General features: G+C 42.7%; 1 protein-coding gene and 1 non-coding gene across 2 annotated transcripts; both read left to right on the top strand.

Annotated features, from left to right (window-relative positions):
* The first annotated feature begins 219 nt into the window (after positions 1–219).
* On the top strand, positions 220–17,257 carry TIMM23B (translocase of inner mitochondrial membrane 23 homolog B). The gene is made up of 7 exons (XM_054277202.1): positions 220–359; positions 833–891; positions 3,701–3,794; positions 4,012–4,096; positions 6,285–6,343; positions 8,896–9,006; positions 17,088–17,257. The coding sequence occupies exons 1-7, from the start codon at positions 263–265 to the stop codon at positions 17,201–17,203; spliced, it is 621 nt and encodes a 206-aa protein (XP_054133177.1). The 5' UTR covers positions 220–262; the 3' UTR covers positions 17,204–17,257.
* Positions 5,583–5,785, top strand: LOC128937647 (small nucleolar RNA SNORA74). The gene has a single exon (XR_008483057.1). It is a non-coding gene; the product is annotated as a small nucleolar RNA SNORA74 (small nucleolar RNA).
* Positions 17,258–20,151: the final 2,894 nt, after the last annotated feature.

The following is a 20,151-nucleotide window of genomic DNA, read 5'->3' on the forward strand; positions in this document are numbered from 1 at the left end:
CTGCGGCAGCGGCTCCGCCCGTCCGCATCCTCCGTGCCGCACGCCGGGCTCTTCCCAAGGCGCGGGGGGCGCGGCGGGGCCGGGAGCGAGCGGAGTCCGGCGAGCGCGGCCCGGCGCTCGAGCAAGATGGCGCCCGGCGCGCCTCACCCCGTCGCCATGGCGACCCGCAAAGCAGCGGGGCCGGGCGGCGCTTTGCGGCGCTTTACGGCGGCGCTTTGCGGCAGCCGTTGGTTGTGGCGAGGGCGGCGGGCGCGGGGCCGCCATGGAGGGCGGCGGGAACTCCAAGGGCACCGGGCTCGGCGGCCTCTTCGGCGCCGGCGGGCTCGGCTACTCGCACGCCGACCTGGCCGGGGTGCCGCGTGAGTACCGGGGCGGTCGGCGGGGCCGGCCCGGGGAGGCGGTGTTCGCGCAGCGGCCGCCGCAGGGCCGGGCGGCCGGCCCCGGGAGCGGCGGCGGTGGCGGTGCCGGGATCACGCGGCCCTGAGGGCTCCGCCGCCGCCCGGCCGCGGGGGCCGCTCCCGACCGCCCGCACCTCCCGGGGTGGGCGCGGAGCTGCCAGGCCTCGGGAGGGGGCCGCGTGTCGCGACGGGCGCCGGTCACAGGGACACCGCGATGGGCGCCGGTCACAGGGACAGCGCGATCGCCTCGCCCCGGCCGCTCGCTGCACGGAAAGGGAAAGGGGAACGGGGCAGCTGCGGCCGGTGCCGCCTCTGAGGGAGTCGGGCAGCTTAACGGCACAGTGTCCCCTCCTGCCACGCACGAGAGCTGTCCGGTTTTGCCTTACAGGATGTGAATTGTTGGTGTTAAAATGTTCTGTGTTTTCTCCTTTTAGTAACTGGGATGAGCCCTTTGTCACCGTATTTAAACTTGGACCCCAAGTACCTAGTGCAGGTGAGAAAGTGGCGTGCATTTATCGTGTTGAACTCGATCTCAGTGTCTGCACTCCCCAGGTGCTGGGCACTGTGCACTGAAGCCTTGAACTGAAGAGCAGCGGAAAGCAACAATTTTTTTCAGTATTGTCCTTAATAAATCTTGAAGTGATGTGACGTCTAGAACAAAATGAGCACTGATGATGCAGAGGATAGGTAGGGCTTTTGTGTCAATGCAAGCCTGCTGCTCTTGCAAAGAGATCTCCCTCCCTGCCTTGAGGCAGAGAGCCCAACAGCACCTCACACAAGTTCTGGCACTGCTCACACCTCCACTGAGCCCCTTCAGTCAGTAATTGCAGCCAGAATCTCTCCCCTATTTTCATGGATGAGTTTTCTGAACTGTGACGAGTTCCATCAGTTTACTGAGGTGTTCAGCCAAGCTCCAGATCTGATAGCAGGCTTTGCCATCACAGCAGTTGCACATTTCGCATCACTGTCTTTGTGTCTTTACCCAGCTGAAGGGAGACCATCATGAAGTAAAATTTCCTGGTTTATTCTATAGAATAATGTAGCTGTCATGCTTGTACATCTTAACATCAGTTGATGTAAAATGAGACTATCATAAGGGAAAAAGTATTTTAAATCAAGTAATGATTTCCATTTTCATAAATATTAACTGTAGTTAAAAACGTTAATCTAACTAGGATGCATGTCAATAATTTTATTTAGTTAGTGTTTTTCTACATACATGGCTGATATTATCTGAGAACATGATGCTTTCTAGAATGAGCAGTTAAAGGTCAGCAGGTGCCTGCTAAGCTCTGTGCCTGGTGCCACGGCACCCTGGGTCACTGTTTCTTTGGAAGTGGAAGCTGTGCAGGCGGTTCTGGGGCCTAGAAGCTGTTGTAGTGTGGGTTACAATGTAGCATTCTCAGAAGGATAGAACACCACGGCTGTGTCTCTGGTGGGAGTGGATTCTGTACTGTGGCTGCTGCTGTTGAGTGGTCAGAAAGTGTAAATAATCTCAGCTTCTTTCTCCAAAAACACTCTCTAAAGTGGTTTTGTTCAGTTAGTAGGTTTTCTGAGAATATGTTGGTGTTAAAAATGGTATAGCAGGGATTTTGGAACAAAGTGCATACTAAGAGATTTTTAGAAACAGAGATGTTTGCTTTAAATGCAAAGGTGTTGGCATTAGTGCCACGAAACACTTCTAAAAATACTTATTGATGTAACACTAGAGGCTGCAGTCTGTGTTGTAGCACTTCCCTGCCCTTCATGTTTAGCTCTAGTGTGTTGAAGTAAGAGCAAACTGCATTGAAATAAAAGGGAATTCCATTTTTCTGTACCTGAACAAGTTGCCCATGCAAGCTGTGAGGTCTCTTCCTTAGAGAATCACAAGGTGTGGGAATGACTCTGAGTGCCCAGCACTGACTGACCTTTCTTTTAGCAATGGGGGTTGCACTAAACAGTCTCCACAGGTTCCTTAGGCTCTAAATACTGAAGGAAAAAGACATAGCCAATATTTCAGAGTATAAGAGGTCTTCCCATAATAACCAATGGTACACTGGTACTCGTTACCTTAAACCCCACATTTTTGGTTGGTCCATGAGTGCAGGCACAGAACAAGAGGTTTCTGCAATGCTGTCTTGCCTGCAGCAGGTAACAGGTGTTATAAATGTGTGTCTCAGCCTTTGGCAGAAGCCTAGAGGATGGGCTCTGGAGGTTGCCTCTGGAAACTTAGATGTTACATGGACAAGGATTGCTTCATCTTGACTTTTGGGACAGTAGTGAAAACTGCTAGAAACTGCTAACTTGTGTAACCACTGAATTTCTCCAGCTGTCTAGTTACAAGGAAGAGAGAAACCATATTGTAGGTTCATTTTATTGATAACACTATTGACAATTTTAGGAGCTATTTTTTCTGTATTGCCATTCACATTCAGTCAAGAGTGGGCCAGTAAAACCCCTTAGAATGCATTTCCTTGAGCCTGCAGCTGTTGGAACCATGCATCAGTTAAGCAGGGGTGGATAAAACTGTGGCTAGAAAGCACAGAAGCTTCAAAGAGATCTGCTGCTTTAGCACCCTCCCTACAACAGGCATCTTCAGTGTCTGCTACTGAGGAAGTGCCTTGGCACACCTTATTTCTACACATGTGCCAATCTCTCCAGGCCATTTCTGTAGCTTTTTAGGCCACTGGTTTGCAAGAATACAAGCATGTCCCTGTGGGAGAAAGATGGACAAGTGAAAAATTACCCAACCTCACATATTTCAAGCCTGATCATCATTAGTTTTGAGTGTATTCCTTGCATTTTTCACATCCTTAAATATGTCACTTAGTGCAAGGAATACTTCTTTTCATAAAAAGGCAGTTTTTGTTTAGTATCAAAGTAGTGGGAAACTTAATTAATGCATTATTGTAAGACTGGGCTGCTCAGTGAGGAAACAGTGCTATGTAATCAGACAACAGGAATGTTTTTAGAAGGCTCGTGTTGCCTGCTGCAAGATGTAATTAAGCAAATAGTCATTAAAAACAAAAACAACCAACAACCCACACAGTATGAGTTCCTTGGATGACTGATGTAATTTATAAAAAGTTAGCACAGCTAGGGAGAAAAAAAGCACTTAGTCAATTGAACTTTTTACAGGCCTTTTTCATGCTTAGTACTCTATCCACATGGTGTATTACATCTCTGCTACTGTGGGCAAGAATTTTCCAGAAATACTCATCCATCCTTAGTTTATGGCATGGATTGAAGAAAAAAATTAATATGGCTTACATTTTGAACTGGACTTGGAAAATACAAAAGTATTTGTTTTTGTTTTCCCCCAGGATACAGATGAGTTTATCTTGCCCACAGGAGCCAACAAAACTCGAGGCAGATTTGAGCTGGCCTTTTTTACCATTGGAGGATGTTGTATGACAGGTAGGTGGTTGTGGTTTCCACTTTTCCCAGCTCTCCAATTAACACCTGTGCACTACAGTGATGTATGAGATTGGAAATGTCTTGTTCTGCAAGACATTGTCTGTTCTAAAGCAAAGAGATACTCCATTTTAGTTTATACACTGAATTCTAGTCTCAGTATTTGCTTCTAGTATTGTTATTCTTCTTAAAAAGTAATAACTGATATTATTCCAACTAGGGGCAGCATTTGGTGCACTGAATGGTTTGAGACTTGGCTTGAAGGAGACACAGAATATGGCATGGTCAAAACCTAGAAATGTACAGTAAGTGTTCCATCTAAAAAAAAAATGTACTTCTTAGTGACAGAATTGCTTCTTCCAATTTATACAAGGTTAGATCTGAATATCCTGCAAAAATAAATGTTTTGGGTTTTTTTCTTTAGTGGGGACAAATGGGAGTCAGTATTTGTCTTGATCAAGTTATTACATGTTTTTAGTTACAATGATGTTCAGTTCAACCTTTTTGCTTTTCGTTTAGTCCCAATCAGCATGTCCTGTGACTTACCTTAAATATTTGAGAAATAATTACTACTTTGATGTTTACTAAAAATCTACTTCAAAGTCAAAGCAGTTTTTATATGTAGAAGCATTCCCAGAAGCAGTAGTGTTTACTTGCAGCTATTTTTTGGTGTAATTTATCTGAGCACAAGTCTCCCTTCTTTCCAAGATTTCACAAGCAGGAAAAGATTCAAATGCAGAGCTGAGCCTGCCTGGATTTGCATTAGGGCTGACATTGGTGTGTGCTGCTGAGCAGGCATTGCAGGGGGAGCTGCTCTGGGTTATGGATCCAGGAGCACCCATGGCATTGCTGTGTTTTCACATTACCTGATTGTTCAAAAGAACATAGCAAAGACAGGAACATTTGTTTCTACAGGATGCCTCTTCTGAAAATAATGGCAGCTTAGACATAGCTATAGGAAAAGCTCAGTGAGAGACATTGGAAACCAGAACAGAATAACCGAGGGAAAGCATGGGAAATTCTCACTCCCAGAATACTTTGGAACAAGGAAGTTTTAGAAGAATAATTTCATATTTCCTGGTACAGTTTCTATTGGCTCTGCTTCTTTTTAAATTGTTTCTATATTCATCCCTTTCTTTATCAAAATATTCACCACTATAATTATGACTCATTCATAATGCTCTGGATTAACAGAATTGTATTTTAGGGTTTGGAATGAGCAGAGTTGGAGAAAGCCATGATGTTAAGCACAAACTTTGGCAGGTCAAGCCCAGGAGGTGGCAGTCAGTGCACACACTGCTCTTAGCTGGCTCTGCAAGGCAAAGGTCTGCTGAAGGTCATCACCTCCCAACAGTGCATTAGGGTCTGGTTTTCCCTCATCAGGTGCAGACAACAGACTTACTTAGCTAGATTTCTTCCAAATTTATCCTTCATGTACACAGATTTATTTCTTAATGAAATTTAATTTTGCTGTTATTCACTTGTCATCAAATACCTCACAGTAGACCATGGTTGTTAGAATTACTGATTCTCTTATCAATTCAGAATGAATATAAAATTGAAAGGTGGGGGTTGTAATTAAGGCGAGATTATCAATTGCCTGGCTTCTTAGATTTTTTTTCCCTCTTGTTTCAAAATGAAATGTTCCATTATTGCTTAGTTCATTGCCTAAGTATATTCAGTAATGACCTCTGTCCTAATTAAAATGATAAAAAAAGGAAAAACAATAGAAAATTAAATCAGAAGGAACATAAAGCAATTAAAGTGTCAGACATGAATTTAAACTTCAGTTCCAGTGGTAGTCAGCTGTCCAGAGCAATACCATGCCTGTGACAGTGTTACACTGCTGGGAGATAAAGATCAGTCATTTCTTCTGGCTGCTGTTGTCACCGTTCTGGAGACAGCTGGTGCCAGCAAGGAGTGGTACTGTGCTTCTCTGAGAGCGCACTAAGGGTTCTCTTTTCCTCTTTGGTGCTAGTCTGGAAGCCTACACACAGAGCAGACACACAGACACCTCTTGGCCTTCTGCTGGGTGCACAGATGGGATTGGGAGGCACTGAATCTTCCCTTCCTGACTTACTGCACTCCAGACTTGCTTTTTTGCCCACACCATTTGCTCAGGCATCCCCACACTCCCTGCCATGTGCTCCATGTAGGGAACACTGAGGCTTTCTTGGAGACCTTTTACCCAGCTAAGTCTGCATAAGTGTGTCAGTTATTCCTGGAGCTGTGTGGGGTCACCGTGGAAGGAAGGACAACTTGGGTTAGAAGGACATCTGAAGGGAAGAGACTTGAGTCTTGGGGAGGGTCAAGAGAGAAAGATTTTCTTAAGACTTGACAAGACTGAATATTTGCTTTCAAAAGCTTTTAGTTCTTCATTGCAGTATTGTCAACCACATATATAGTGTAAACACACAAGCCCTACTGTCATAAACACTGCCTTGATGTGAACAGAGTGCTAAAGGTTCTCATACCTCTTTAACTCCTTTACAGAATTCTAAATATGGTGACAAGGCAAGGAGCATTATGGGCTAACACTCTGGGATCACTGGGTAAGTAAAGTCATTCCTTCATTGGGAAAGCAACTTGAAGCTGTAATTGTGGGAAAGTGTATTTGTGTATTATCTGAATAAGAGTGTTTTCTAAATTTTCATTATTAAATCCATCAGGAAAAAGTGCAGGTTTTTTTCTTTGGGGGCTTGAGGGTATTTCAGTAGACATGAAAATGGAAATTAAAGGCTGAAATAGGATTTGCAGCGTAAGGAGCCAAAAGCCTTTAATTTAAACCCAAATTTTTTACTGTATTATACACATTATTTTTTTTTTACTGTATTAAAATTCTAGCTACATCAGAAATAAGTAGGAATTGCCGATAATGTTTGTGTTAATAAATTCCAATTAAATTACAACTTAAATCAAAAAACAGAATTTAATATTTCTGAAATAACTTAATAACCTACATTGAGACTCTTTAGTCATGTGATCAATTGCCTAATGTTTGTTTCTTGTTGAAGTCAGAAAAATGTTTATGTGGGGAAGAAATGTGATAGTCAGTACAAAGGTTTAAATGATGGTACATTAGCAAGGAAAATCACATGTGGGACACTGACTCTAAACCTAAATACTGCTTATAACTAATCTGGGTTAGAAAGAAAGAGAAAAGAAAATGACCAGTAGCCTGATGTATAAGGAAAAAACTTGTATGAACTGAGATTTGGGTGGGAGGGGGCTGTGAAATAAAATCACATCAGCTGCCTCAGAAAAACAAGATTATTTCATAAATGTCAGTGAAATAACTAATGGCCTAGAAATTACAATCCCCTCTCAAAATGAAAACTGATGCAGAATATTTAAAAGGAGACATCTAAAATTGATTCAACTATTTTGAAGAAAAATAATGATGGAACTTGTCCTACAAAGTTGTAGTTGGAGTTAGCAATATTTAAATCAGAGGCTACATTATGTTACAACCCAGTCTACATCTGTTTGACTTTTGAGAAATGCAGCAAAGTATAGGCTAAGTTGCATGGATGACATTTTATTTCAGTCTTATTTCTGAAGAGCAAATTAGCTGCCATTTAATTGAGGCATTCACTTTTGAGACATTGTATAGAGGGCACAGTTAGAGGGAAGATTCTGAGCTACAGCAAGAAAGTCATTTTTTCTATAAGCAATGCATATGCTGCCTGCTGAATTTTATGGGCCATTTTCTGTTTGGATTTTTTTTCTTTTTTTTGTTCCAAGTCTAATAAAAACATGTCTGAGAACTAAGGTGCAGGCACACTGCAGTTCAAGGTTTCATTTGAGTGACACATTAACAGGTTTTTCCAGCTGTGTTTGAAGAAAGATTACTCAAGAAAATGTTTGTGCATTCCAGTAACAAATTGTTATTTTTCTTACAAAATATGGCCTCCAAAATTACAGACTTAAGCAGAACTTTATATTTGGGATTCTGGTAGACCTCTTTCTTGTCCTAGCTACCAGAGAAATTCCTTTCAAGGAACTGAATTATTTTTGCATCTTAGTTCACCTTGTGCAGCCTTTCTGTACCTCAGAGATTCTTTTTCTTCAGGAACAGAATGACAAAAATTGTCAGTCATCATAGAGGCAACATCTGTGTGGAACTGTTTAAAAAAATTATGTTGACTTCAGCTTTTCCTTCCCTCATTGCTAATCTGCTTGCTGCTAAGACAAACTGAAATCCCCTTGCCTGTGCTGAGTGGAGAATGATGCTGCTGTTAACTCATTGACATTATTGTGGTTGCTTATGAAGGATTTACTGCCTTTTAGCAGAAGGAAAGATTTCAAATTCTTGGAGGGCAAGGAACAAATTAAATGGTATTGTCTTTGTCACTTCAAAATGGTGACATACTCTACTATTCTTTGCCAGAATGAAATATGAGTGTATCATGAGGGGTGAGGATGAGGAGTGGGCTTTTCCTTTCATCAAAATGTATGAATGATAAATGCATCCATGCTAAAAAGCCCATGCATTTCTCTTTTCAGTCCTTTCCAGGACAGTCCCTAAAGTTATCCCAAAGAAAAGGCCCTCTAGGGATAAAGATTTCATGCACAAGCAGAGGTGAAACAGCTGTAAATGTCAAATCCCAACCATTCTAATAGTCATTTTTAAAAGAAACAAAGCTCATTATACTGCAGCTCTTGGTAGCATGATCTGAATGCTGTACTTAACTCACATTTCATCACTGTCACACATGGACAGCAATTTTCTCTACCTAGAAAGTGCTGGGTTTCATGTCATCCACAGAAGACAGAATGAAACAGCCAGTACAAATTTAAACACTGAATTTTCAAACAAATTTGAACTAGCAAAATAAGCTTAAACTTCAGTCAGTGCTTTATAGCACATATTGTCATGAAGAATGCTACTTTATAACCAAACTGTAGCTCAAGAAAGAAGGAATAGCTATCAGGAAGAGATTTGGAAAAGAAACACCAAAGATGGGATTTTACAGAGGATTCCCTTCAAGTAAGCAGAAAATTTGTTCTTCAGAAGCATAGTCTAAATAGCTACACCAAGCCTGGATTCTAAGCTTTGGGCCTCAGACCATGGAAGGTTTTTTAATCTTTTTTTTTCCCTCAGCTCTACTTTACAGTGCATTTGGAGTCATCATTGAAAAGACACGAGGTGCAGAGGATGACCTGAACACCATAGCTGCTGGGACCTTGACAGGAATGCTGTACAAAAGCACTGGTAGAGTAGCAAAATATTTCTCCTTTTCCTTCTCTTGTGCTTATCCTAGTTATTAGGATACTCATTACTTTTACTAAATACTGTCCTGCTCTCAAAATTGACAGTGTAAAAACAGCTGTTAGCTCAGTGTCCCCTAACCCACAATGCTTTTTCCCCACCTAAGGCTACCTAAAGAAAACTTGCACTAAAAAAAAAAAATCCAGCTGAATTAAATTTGATTCTTTGCAACTGCACAGGACGGACAGTAACCATGAGAGTCAAATTGTGACTGTTGTACATATATACTGAACAAACAGTCACTTACTTCCTCAGATATATGGTGAGGTTGTATGAAATACATACCCACATCATTCCTAGCCATGCTTTCAGCACTAGCAGGAATAAATGTAGTTGTTTCTCAAGTCCATGAGTGGATGCAGGCAAGTGGAACTACCTTCCAAAATGAATGGGGACAGGGAAGGAAAACACAGAACACAGAGATTGATTGCATGAAGATCAAACTTACTATAAGTGATCCATGTGACAGTAATTCACATGATAGTGGTACCTGGAGCTGCAGAAACCCTACACACAGAGAAATTGATGTATTTATGAACTTATTACTCAGGTTTTCATAAACTGTTGTCTTGGGGTAGGATTCTAGTCTTTGCATAGTGGTCAAAACCAACAAAAAAGGTTATTTGACAGCAGCATGGATTTAAGGTGGGACTGCTGATGCAAACTGGATTTTTGCAGGAGAAAGGCTCTGACCTTCATGAGCAAAATGGCTGCCAACACATGTTCCAAGCTTAACAGTTGGAAGTATCTGTTTTAGAGGACTCCTGGGTACCACAGGTTGACATTAGCACATGGAAAAAAGTTTTATGTTTTAAGTTACTCAGCAAATGTTTGGCTGCATGACTCACGTGCATTTTATGGAGGAGATAATGCAAGAACTGACCTATGTACTTTTGCATATCTAACTGGGCCTCAGTGTCTGAACAGTGTTCCTGAAGGCTTTTTTCTTTTTTTAGGGTAAAACACTTTGAGTAACTCTATTTTCCTGATGGCTTAGACTACCTGAAGCCACAAATAATCGGCTGGAACAGCCTTTATGAATATGAGACTCTTAACTTTGCACGAGCACATTGCTCTCCTGTAATCCATTTCTTCCTTGGGATTTCATGAGTGATATGACACATTACCAAGAGCAGCTGGAAAGGGTAGCATATAGAAGCCTAATATTTTCTGTAGGAGTTTATTAATGAGGAGAATTGTCATCTAATACTTGAGCAGAAGCATCCCCCTTACCTTGCAGAAGTATAGAGCTGGCATTATGGGTAATATTGTTTTGGCACAGTGCAACCAGAGATATCTACTCCAGTCACATGCACAGTCATCTGACACTACTAAGGTTTTTATTACCAGAGCACAGTGGGACATTTGTTTTGTAACACAAGATCTACAGAGCTAATGGCAGTCCTTATAAAGGCAAATGAAGTCAGTAAATCTCTATTCATTACAATATTGTATTTCAAGTGTGTGTTGTGCCTATGAACCATAGTGCAGAGAAACTGCTGCCTCTCCTATGCCAGAGCACCTTTTCTTATTCTGTATGGTAAAACTTACAAGTTCTGCCTTTACACTGCATCAGTGTACATACTTACCTTAAAACCTGGAATATTTAAACCATATTTAAACCATGCAAAAGATCAGCACACATCTGACACATCAAGACTGTAATAATTACCTGTACTACATGGAATGCCATGATGTGTTGGCATTAAGAAAAGGAAAATGTAAAAGCTGTCAAGGACTCTGAGTTATAAATCTCCATATTTCATTGTCAGATAGAAGCTCACACAAACATGCCACTGCAAATTAAGGCTGCTCTGTAGTCCCCAAGGGTTGGATACAGAGTTGCAGGTAGTGCTCTTCAAAGACTCAGATATCCCACTTCCATCATTCCTGCTTTGTAAAGAGATCAGGAACAGACTTAGGAAGAAATGGGAAAATGTATGTCAGGCCTTTTACTATAACTTAATGCTCTACCACAGCACTGATGGAGGAATCACATCAGAATCTGTTCTGCACTGAAATACACTCCTGTGAACACTGCAAAACCTAGACTGAATCTCTGAAACCAATGATTAAGCGTCTGATGAGTGGACAGGAAAAAAAAAAAACAGTTGGGAAGACTTTGTGAAGGCTGAGATTTGCCCCAAACTGGTCCCAGTTTTCACAATTTGTCCTTGTAGAAGTGTTAATCATTACCAAAATGGCAGCAGTCAAACAGAACCTGCACGTTCTGAAGCCATTGATTGTGAGCACTTTTGTGCAAGCAAAGCTATTTGACACAGCTTGTGTGGGAGAAGATGAGAGGTTTGAAAGCTCTGCAAGTGAGGACAGTGGCAATCCAGCCCTCCCTGCATTCAGAGGCAGTGCCATCCCTCACTGAGACTCCCCCTGCAGTGACTGAGGCAGTTCAGTCCCCAGTGACAGCAGGTGAGGGCTGGGCTCCATCTCTGCATGGCTTAGGTCACAAGACACCTCTGGGGTGGGAATGGACAACTGATGTGAGGAGTTTGGAAACAACTTCTGCTTCATTCATCTGACCAAAGTGATCTCCAGCTTTCACATTTGTTTAAATTTAATGCCACAATTCCTGACTAGATTTTAGCCCAAATGCAGCAATAAGAGTACACATTAATTTGTTACACCAGTCTTAGAACTTCATGGGAGCAATTTTTTGAGCTCACCACTAAACTTCTACCCAGAACATTCAGTTTGGGTAACAGAAGAAAACCCTTTGGTTTCCTCTGCCAGTGGCATATGCAATAGAAATGTTACAGCAACTCAGTCAATTCAAGTTTTGTTAAAAGGGGGTCTGATATTCTAAGTCCACAAGGATGGCTTTTCCATTTAATAAGATACTATTTATTCTTTAATTTTAAGCAAGTGTAGAAATTAGTATCTGTTATGCCATGTTTTTTCTGATATATGTTACAAACATATCTTAAAGCAAATGTTCAGCCTCCTTTCATGTGCTTTCAACCTCTTTTCTAAACTGACCATCTTTATTTGGTTTTCTTATCATTGTATTAGTCATAAAAGCAGCAAACCACCAAACAAAAATGATTGTCACTGTGCACTATGTCACTGTTACACCCTCTCACCATGAAAATGCATGGCTCCAGTTGTCACAAAGGTGCAGCTGGCTGTGGTTCCTGCACTCCTCCCCAGGCATGCAGATTGATCACTCAGGAAAAGATGAACTAGCTGGGACTTTGGCCTGACCCACTGTGACAGCAATTAATTTCTCACTGGAATTCCTGACAGACTTCAGTAAGCAAAAAAGTTAACCAACCTTTGCCTCTTATCTGAGGGTTACACAGGTTGTAGATGTTCTTTTTCTTGGATAATTTTTTTTCCTCTCTTGAGTTTAAGGGTAACAGCAACAAAAGTGAACTAATTCTTTGGAGAAACTAAATTTACTTTTGTGCAGTAGGGCCCAATCCTAGCTACAGCATCTCATGCCATTGGAACAATAGATGTTACATAATTTGGTGTGTCTGGAAAGACAGGAACTGCATGCCAGCAATAGCTGAAGGTAGCAGTTGTCATTTTAAGGCCTCAGAACACAACCCTGAAAAGCCAATATGTTATGAATTAGGAAGGGCTGAATGGTTTATTGCCAGCAGTAGGATCTGGTGGGAGCTAAAGATCAGTTTTGTGACATCCTGTGGGCAGATAAGGGCAGCTGTGTTAGCTGACAGCTTCTTGAGCTATAAAAAGCCTGTTCTCTGAGCCCAGTCCATGTTTTTCTTTGGGCTAGACAGGGCTATTTTCTCATTTCTCTTGCCTGGAGAGGGGGAAGAGCTTTTTGGGGACTGCTGTAGGTACAGTCTGGGATATCTTTCTTTTCTGCAGTATTTGGGAAAAAGTTAAGAACTTGCTTGTCATCCCTTAAGGGCTGTGAGACATTTTGGAAATTTAAGAACCCCTTTTAACATAACATGTCTATAGGATTATCAATCAAACAATGTTTAGAGAAAGGATTTTTTTAAAATCTGAAATAAGGAAGAGGTTAGGACAATGTACAAGCAGCACTACAAGCAACAGCTTGTAGAGGCATTCTTAGTTCTTGAGGACTGATGTCTAAGAGTGTGTGTGGCCACTGAGAGCAGTGCTGCCCAGCCCTGGTAGCCAGGAGCAGTGGACTCAGAGCTGCAGGGATCTGCAGAGTTTGAGGTGCCTTTCATTTACAGTAGCTGAAGTAGCCTCCTGTCAGTCAGCTGCTGCTGCTTTCAGTCAGTGAGAACACAGCAAATTTTAATCATGTTTGCAAAGGAATTGCAACAGCTCTAGCACTTCCAAACCAGTAAGTTAAATTGTAGATTCCTACTGTTTTTTCTAATTTAGCCTTCATACCACTGTAACTACAGGAAATGTTCCCTCTTTCAAGCTTTGTTGTTTCTGTATTCTAAGCACAATACTGCCTTAGCTGCAGCAATATGAAAATGGAAGATGCTTTTCTGGAATATATCTTGCTTCCAAATAGAACTTTATCAGTTTCCTCAGTAATTTCTGTATCCACAGACCTCCCCACTACTTACAAGATTTCATTAAATGAACCCCATGGAGCATCAGGAGGAAACTCTTGATACTTTCTAATGACATCAGGCCACCCACAGATGTTCAAGCAAATGACTGCTTGATAGTTCAGATGGTCTCATTACTGAGCTTGAATTTGGAGCAAAACTGAGATTGCCTTGGACACTTGAGTTGAGCCCTTTAAACCACTTAAAATTATTTTTGTTCCTGAAGGCCTGGCAGGAAGAGAAGCTGTTTCCATTCAGAGTATGCAAGAGAGATTAAAAGATGGAAAACTAATCACAATTTAAAGATTGTGATTAGTCTGGCATAAGTGGGTCTGAGGTTTTGGTGAAGGTATTTGTAATGCTTGCCATTGGATGGTTCTTGCTTTAAACATTCCAGGAACTATCCCAGGACAGGACATTGGAGTAACATTCTGAAAATAGAGACAGTAAGGTTCTAATGGTTCTAACCATGGTTCCCTCATGGTTTTACTGACTGGACAGGTGCAGCTCAGTGTTAGGAGTGGCTCCTGCAGTGCTGAAATGCAGAGCTGTGCTGTTGGAATGCTGTGTGCCATAGCACAGTGTAAGCTGGAACCTATTGAAATCCATAGAGGAGGGACAATACTTGGAGGTGAAAGAGTGCAGCAGCTGAAGGCAGAGAACTAATTTCCCATTTAGGGAGCATCAGATGTACCTTTGGAAACCCATAGCAGTTCTCAACTCTTGTGCAAGGTGCCTGATCTCTAAATACCTGCTTCCAGAAGTGTCTGTCAGCTGGAACCCTTATCTTACTGGGACATGCAAGATTAGGGGCTCAGGGCCATGTTTCAGCAGGGCTTGTCAGGGCAGACTCGGTATCAAAGGCTTGCACAGAGTGATTGCAGAGGAGGGGTGGGAACGTGTTCTATCATGCAAACACAGCTGGGATGGGAGTGGAGAGTTTCTTTTTCATTTTTGTTAACAAGTTCATATTCTCAGAGGCCCTAAGATTTTCTGCCCAGCAGCAGGGCTGTGTTCTAAAGTGCATTACTGTTTGAAGTCTGCCACACATTTACTCAAAGGTAGTTCAGAAATCAGGAGCAACTGCTACCAAAAAAAATCCAAACCCCCCCCCCCCCCCCCAGCATTTTGTAGCAGAAGCATAGTATAGGAACACTGGTAAAGGAACACTTCTTGCATGTTTTCCTGGATATTTTCTCTCTCAGTCATGCACCTATACCAACTGCACAAGTTTAGTACCCTGTTCATGAAACATCTCCAGGAATGTCCCTAAGCTGTCTGCAGGACTGCAGATGGCTTTAGGCCCTGTGGTTGACTTTTGCCAGTGGGTTCAGAGCCACCATCCTTACCTGGCTGGCTCAGCACATGACAACACCAATATTTGCTGCAGTAGGAGCAGCACATCTGAAGTCCTCATACATGGATGCTAGAAGGCAGCTCAGTGACCCAAATGTAGTGTGTCACCTTTCTTGTACAGCCCTGACTTCACAGAATCTGCAGCCAGGTTTCATCATCCTTCCATTACCTTTCTTGCATAGGAATAACAGGATTTTAAGGGGAAAGGAGAAGAATTGAACCTGGGGGGTAAGGAAAGAGCCTACAGGAATAGTCACAGTTCTGTAGTGCATCACATTCTGTGGGGATGTTCCACATTTCCTTGTACACCTGATGCTCATGAGCCCCCTTTGGGGGTTCCTGCTGTAATCTCTTGAACCCCAGTTTGAACAGCAGAAAATTGGGCTCTAATGTTGTATTCATTTACCCCAGCAGGAATGAGGAGTCAGTATCTTTAGAGATTATCTCAAATACTTGTTTTGCACAGTGTCCTTTAAATTTCACCTGTGGCTTTTTGCCAGACACTGCTTGCACATGGTTAGTTTTGTGTACCCAGCTGCAAGCCCTTCTTATGAAAAGCTTTTTGTGCAACAAATTCAGGATCAATTAGCAAACACAGAACATCTACATTTGCTTTCCTAAATGCTGATTTAGGCACATAAATCATACTCTGTAGGGCTTTTCTTACAGCTATTGAATTCCCAACAGTTACAGCAATTAGTTCTCAGCCTTATACCCTGAAAAACCTCTCAAATTGTCACAGCAATGAAGTTTCTAGAAACTATGGCTAGACATGGCTTCTAATACCAAGTCCTACTTCTGCAGCTTCTTGGTTTCATTGCGTGCCTGGGCAGTGCAGGGAGGTTTAACAACTCCAGTGAAACCCATTTAACCTTGCAGCACAGTGTCAGCCTAGCTGATGCCAACAGCTTGTTGCCTCACTAAAAGCCTAAAGGCAATTCTGTGAGACAGCTTTATGACCCATAATGAAAGGCGAAAAAAACCCAAACACAATCTCTCTGATTACTGAGGTATGTTTGTTTTCAGGTTTGAGGAACCCAAACTGCCCTGCCAGTTCCTCCAATAAAGCAGGCAGTGTTTTTTATCTTGATGTCAGCAAAACTGGCCTTGTTCTATACACTGTACACATTATCTAGCTTGGTTCAGCTGCAATGATAAACATTGCAGAATCAAACTCTCTGAAGTTTTCCTAGCACTGAGGGTCATACTCCCAGGTGCTCTGTGCATTTATAGAGCATTCTGGGAGCTCTGCTGAGGCACAGAAGGGTTTTGCTGCTTAGTAAAAGCAGCAGAAGTCTCTTCTTGTGCCCCTGAACACCCCAGTCCTCATGGACACAGGATGGCACCTGACTCCCAGCTCCAGCCAGGTGCACTACCTGCAGGCAGTAGCCAAACTTGCCCTGTATTTCTGCCTTACACTAACGTGCTCACCAGCACCTTAAGACTTTAATCGCCTGTGTGACTCAATTTTTACCATTGCAAGGTGATAATTCTGATTATTAATAAAAGAATAAAGAAAGCTGTTCAATGTACAACATAGTAAATACTTGCCAGCTAATCCCTTTCATATACTTCCTACTTTTTAATTGAAAACTTTTAAAATTCCAAAGACACAGAAGCAGTGATAGGTTTTGCATGATGGCCCTAATGAATCTCTGGAGCCCAGTGTAACACCCATATCAGCTGGTTTTTTGTTCACTTATTTCCCTCCTGCTCATTCTCATTCTGCCCAGAGCTAATTATCATAATTGAAAACCTGGAAGAGATTTTGTAACTGGAGGAGAGTATGTCTATCTGTAAAAACAAAGGTAATAAGGACAGGTAGAATAGATTAAGTAGGACTTGGGAAAAGCCATCTTGGCTTCCAGTGCTCTGTAGTGGTTCCCTGAAGCAGTGGTGCTAACACAGTTTGAGAGGAAGCTGTTCCAGCAGAATTAGTGTCAGGATCAGGAGCGAGTGACCATGAGCCTGGTAGCAGGTTTGAGAGGAAGGTACAAAAAGCACAGGGACCCTTACTGGAGAGTTACTCTAGAAAGGACTGTTCATTGAGAGGTCTCTGGATTTAAACAGCTTCTTGGCAGCTGCTGTTCACTGCCCATTGCCTGACAGTAACACTAACGAGCTGCCCTGTGTTTGTTCCCGCAGGCGGAGTGCGCGGGATTGCGCGAGGCGGGATCGCAGGCCTGACGCTGACCGGCCTCTACGCCCTGTACAACAACTGGGAGCACATGAAGGGCTCCCTAGCCCGGCAGTCCCTGTGAGCAGGGCAGAGGACACGCTTGCTTAGTCACCAATCAAATCAGTTGTGAGATCTATCTGGTGCCCCTTGCTATTTTATTTACAATTAGTGTGAAACTGATGGAAGCTGTGCTGGGAGGAACCTCTTGACACCGTGTAGCTGGACTGGCCCTTCCTGCCAGCCAGTTGCTGGAGAGGCAGCAATATTTGTTGGACCTGCAAGTGACCAGAGTGGCCACCGAGACGGTGTCTCCTGGCCAGAGCTGCCAGGCGTGCTGGGCCCCCATAGCTGATCCTGCTCACTGCCAGGTTGGCTGGGTCCTGCAGGGTCTGTGTCCATGGAGCACTCCCTGCAGTCCCAGCAGCACAGCCCCAGTAGCCATGGCACAGGCAGGGCTTGCTATTCTGACAGCACAAGACAAGCTAGCAAAAGGGACATCATCAGAATAAAAAGGGTGGTACTTACTCAAACCCATTTCTATCCTTTGCTCTTCCTGCCACAAAGGCATTCTGCATCCAGTGACCTACCTATGGAGTCATTCTAAAGGATCTGTGTGATGAAATCCTGGGGGAATTGGTGGGTGAGGGGAAGTGCACAAGCAGGCTGATGATCTCCTGATGATGTTACAGTAAGGCATAGCAGGGCTTGACTTCATTTTTTGTTCTAACAAATTGGTTGTTTATGGATGAAATACAGTTGCTGTTGCAGAGCAGCTGCCAGTGGATTATCAAAACATTTGGGTGCTCCAATATCCCAAAACTCATTTAGCCAACAATTAGAAACCAAACAGTATAAAGACTGCACTCGTTACCTATTATAGGACTTTTAATTAGCAAGAAACTTTTTGTCTGAAGTACCATATAAAGGTTATTGGCAGAACAAAGACTGTGATGAACCTACATGTTCTCCTACAGTGTTAAATTTAAACCATGTACCAAGTATCATTTGCAGATAAATTAAACAGTAAGTTGGGAATTAGTTCAGTAATTAGAGTTACTGTGTAACAACTCATTCCTTACACATTTAAATAATTAAACAGGCAACTTATTGAAAAGGTCTGAAGACAGAGAAGGCAGAGCAAGGAAAAAACAGGAAACTTACTGGTCAGCACACAGTATAATGCAAACCAAGTTTACATTTGAGTTTTTGCTACTGAAACAGCTCTTAATACATTGCATGCACCAAAATAAAACCAACAAAAGCAGTAAAGGGAAGGTGGTAGCTCTTACCTTCTCTCAAGAAGAAATGCCACTTTGCTGAGAAACCTCATTAGTAACAAATAACCACTGAGACCAGCTTTTTATAGAGGAAGTGTTCCAGCTAACGAGCCATCCCAGGTGAACTCAATTTGCTTTGCTTGGCTACCAAGTCACATTCGTTGCTTTATGCCAGCACTTAACATGGCATAAAGGAAGCAGCCTTTTCTCACCCCCTGTGTCAATGCTGCTTTTGTTAAGCCTTATGTTCCACAATTCCATAGTGCTCTGCATGTTGTTATTGTGGTGTGAGAGCTGGACTTCCTTTTTAGCATGCATTTCTTGAGGGCTGTACCACCAAAGAAACTGTTCCCCCACTTCCAGGCTGCAGAGGGGTGATGTGGGCTTCATCTGCACAGCACTGTCACATGGGACATCAGGAAAACAGGTGCACTTTCTTCTGAGCTTTTTCTCTCCCCACTGGCATCAGTGAGTTCCTCCCCTGCAGGTTTCCTGGTCACCATTGGTTGGACTTGTGTTCCTGCACTCTTCACCACGCTGGATGAAGGATTGAGAACTGCTTTGGGGGTTGATGGGGGGCAGGGGTGGCTTTTTAAATGTCAGGAACTCTGCAATCTATCTTAGGTTTTCTTATGATTTTTCAGGACTAAAATGTGACCCAGGAACTGTCTGCCTTGATTGATGTGGGTAAACTATGAAGCTTAACAAATGTATTTCCCTCTTCAAATGCACTGGAGATAATACAGAAACAAGCCTTTTCAAGTTCGTAGTTAGCACAGCCTTAAGGCTAGGCTGACTCTTGAACAACTTAGCATGTTATCTGGCCTGCAGTGTGCTCACATTTCCTGGAACTGCTCACTTCAAGGGCAGAGCTGAGAGCATTTTTCTGAAATAGCTGTGTTACAGCTGTTAAAAGTTTTGGTTCATCATCTGTTTGTATATGGAGTAATCTGTAGCTTGAGCTATGAAACACAACCAGCACAGAGGCAGCAGTGAGGGAGGTGAATTGTACAATACAATACAGAGAATGTGTTTACAATATTCTGTGTCATGACATACTGCATTCACAATTTACTGCAAATCAGTATAAAGTTGCTACTTTAAATTGTGACCAAAAATATATCCAGGTTCAGTAGGAATAAAAGGATGTAAAATCAAGTTGAAAGCAGAATTTGGCTCAAGTTAGAGCCCTCCCATGCAGTGTTACATAAATGTGAGCATTGGAGACCTTGACTGTCTTGGAAGAGGGGGTTTTGGTGCCAGTTGTGGTATCTTTGCTGATAGATCCGAGGCAGCTTTGCTGTGGCACCAAGTGAGGGAGTGGAGACAGCAGGTGTAATGGAAGGGGTTTGAGGCTTGTGAAGCTGGTTCCGGTTAGTCTTTGGAACAGAAAGGCAAATCCACTTACACCATTCCCTGTCAGCAGGTGACTTCTCTTAGGGTTGGAGGAATTTGTTGAACAATCACTACTTAGGATGGGAATCTCTGGGCACCCTAATGCAGAAGCAGCTTCTGAAAACAGGAGGCAAATATGTGTTAGGGCAGAAAAACTATCTTGTGTTCATGGTCTGTTTCCTGTGATCTAATTGGGACTTCAAAAGGAGGGGGGAAATCCTTTTGTGTGCTTTAACAGAAGGTTACCCCTGCACTTAATAAATTCTAGATAGGAAACTGGAATGTTTTAAGTGGAGCTTTGTGCACTCCGTGGGTATTGGTCTGTGCTGTTCAATGCCAGCCAGTGCAGGGACACCAG

The sequence above is a fragment of the Melozone crissalis genome, unplaced genomic scaffold (genome assembly GCF_028551555.1).
Source record: "Melozone crissalis strain CALT ecotype California unplaced genomic scaffold, PUWL_Pcris_2 ptg000019l_1, whole genome shotgun sequence".
NCBI lineage: Eukaryota > Metazoa > Chordata > Aves > Passeriformes > Passerellidae > Melozone > Melozone crissalis.

What these genes read in the sequence shown, in the direction of transcription:
- TIMM23B (XM_054277202.1), top strand. Translation starts at nt 263, where the DNA reads ATGGAGGGCGGCGGGAACTCCAAGGGCACCGGGCTCGGCGGCCTCTTC. An exon ending in ACCCCAAGTACCTAGTGCAG is followed by an intron (nt 892 to 3,700) that starts GTGAGAAAGTGG and finishes GTTTTCCCCCAG; the next exon opens with GATACAGATGAGTTTATCTT. An exon ending in TGGAGGATGTTGTATGACAG is followed by an intron (nt 3,795 to 4,011) that starts GTAGGTGGTTGT and finishes TATTCCAACTAG; the next exon opens with GGGCAGCATTTGGTGCACTG.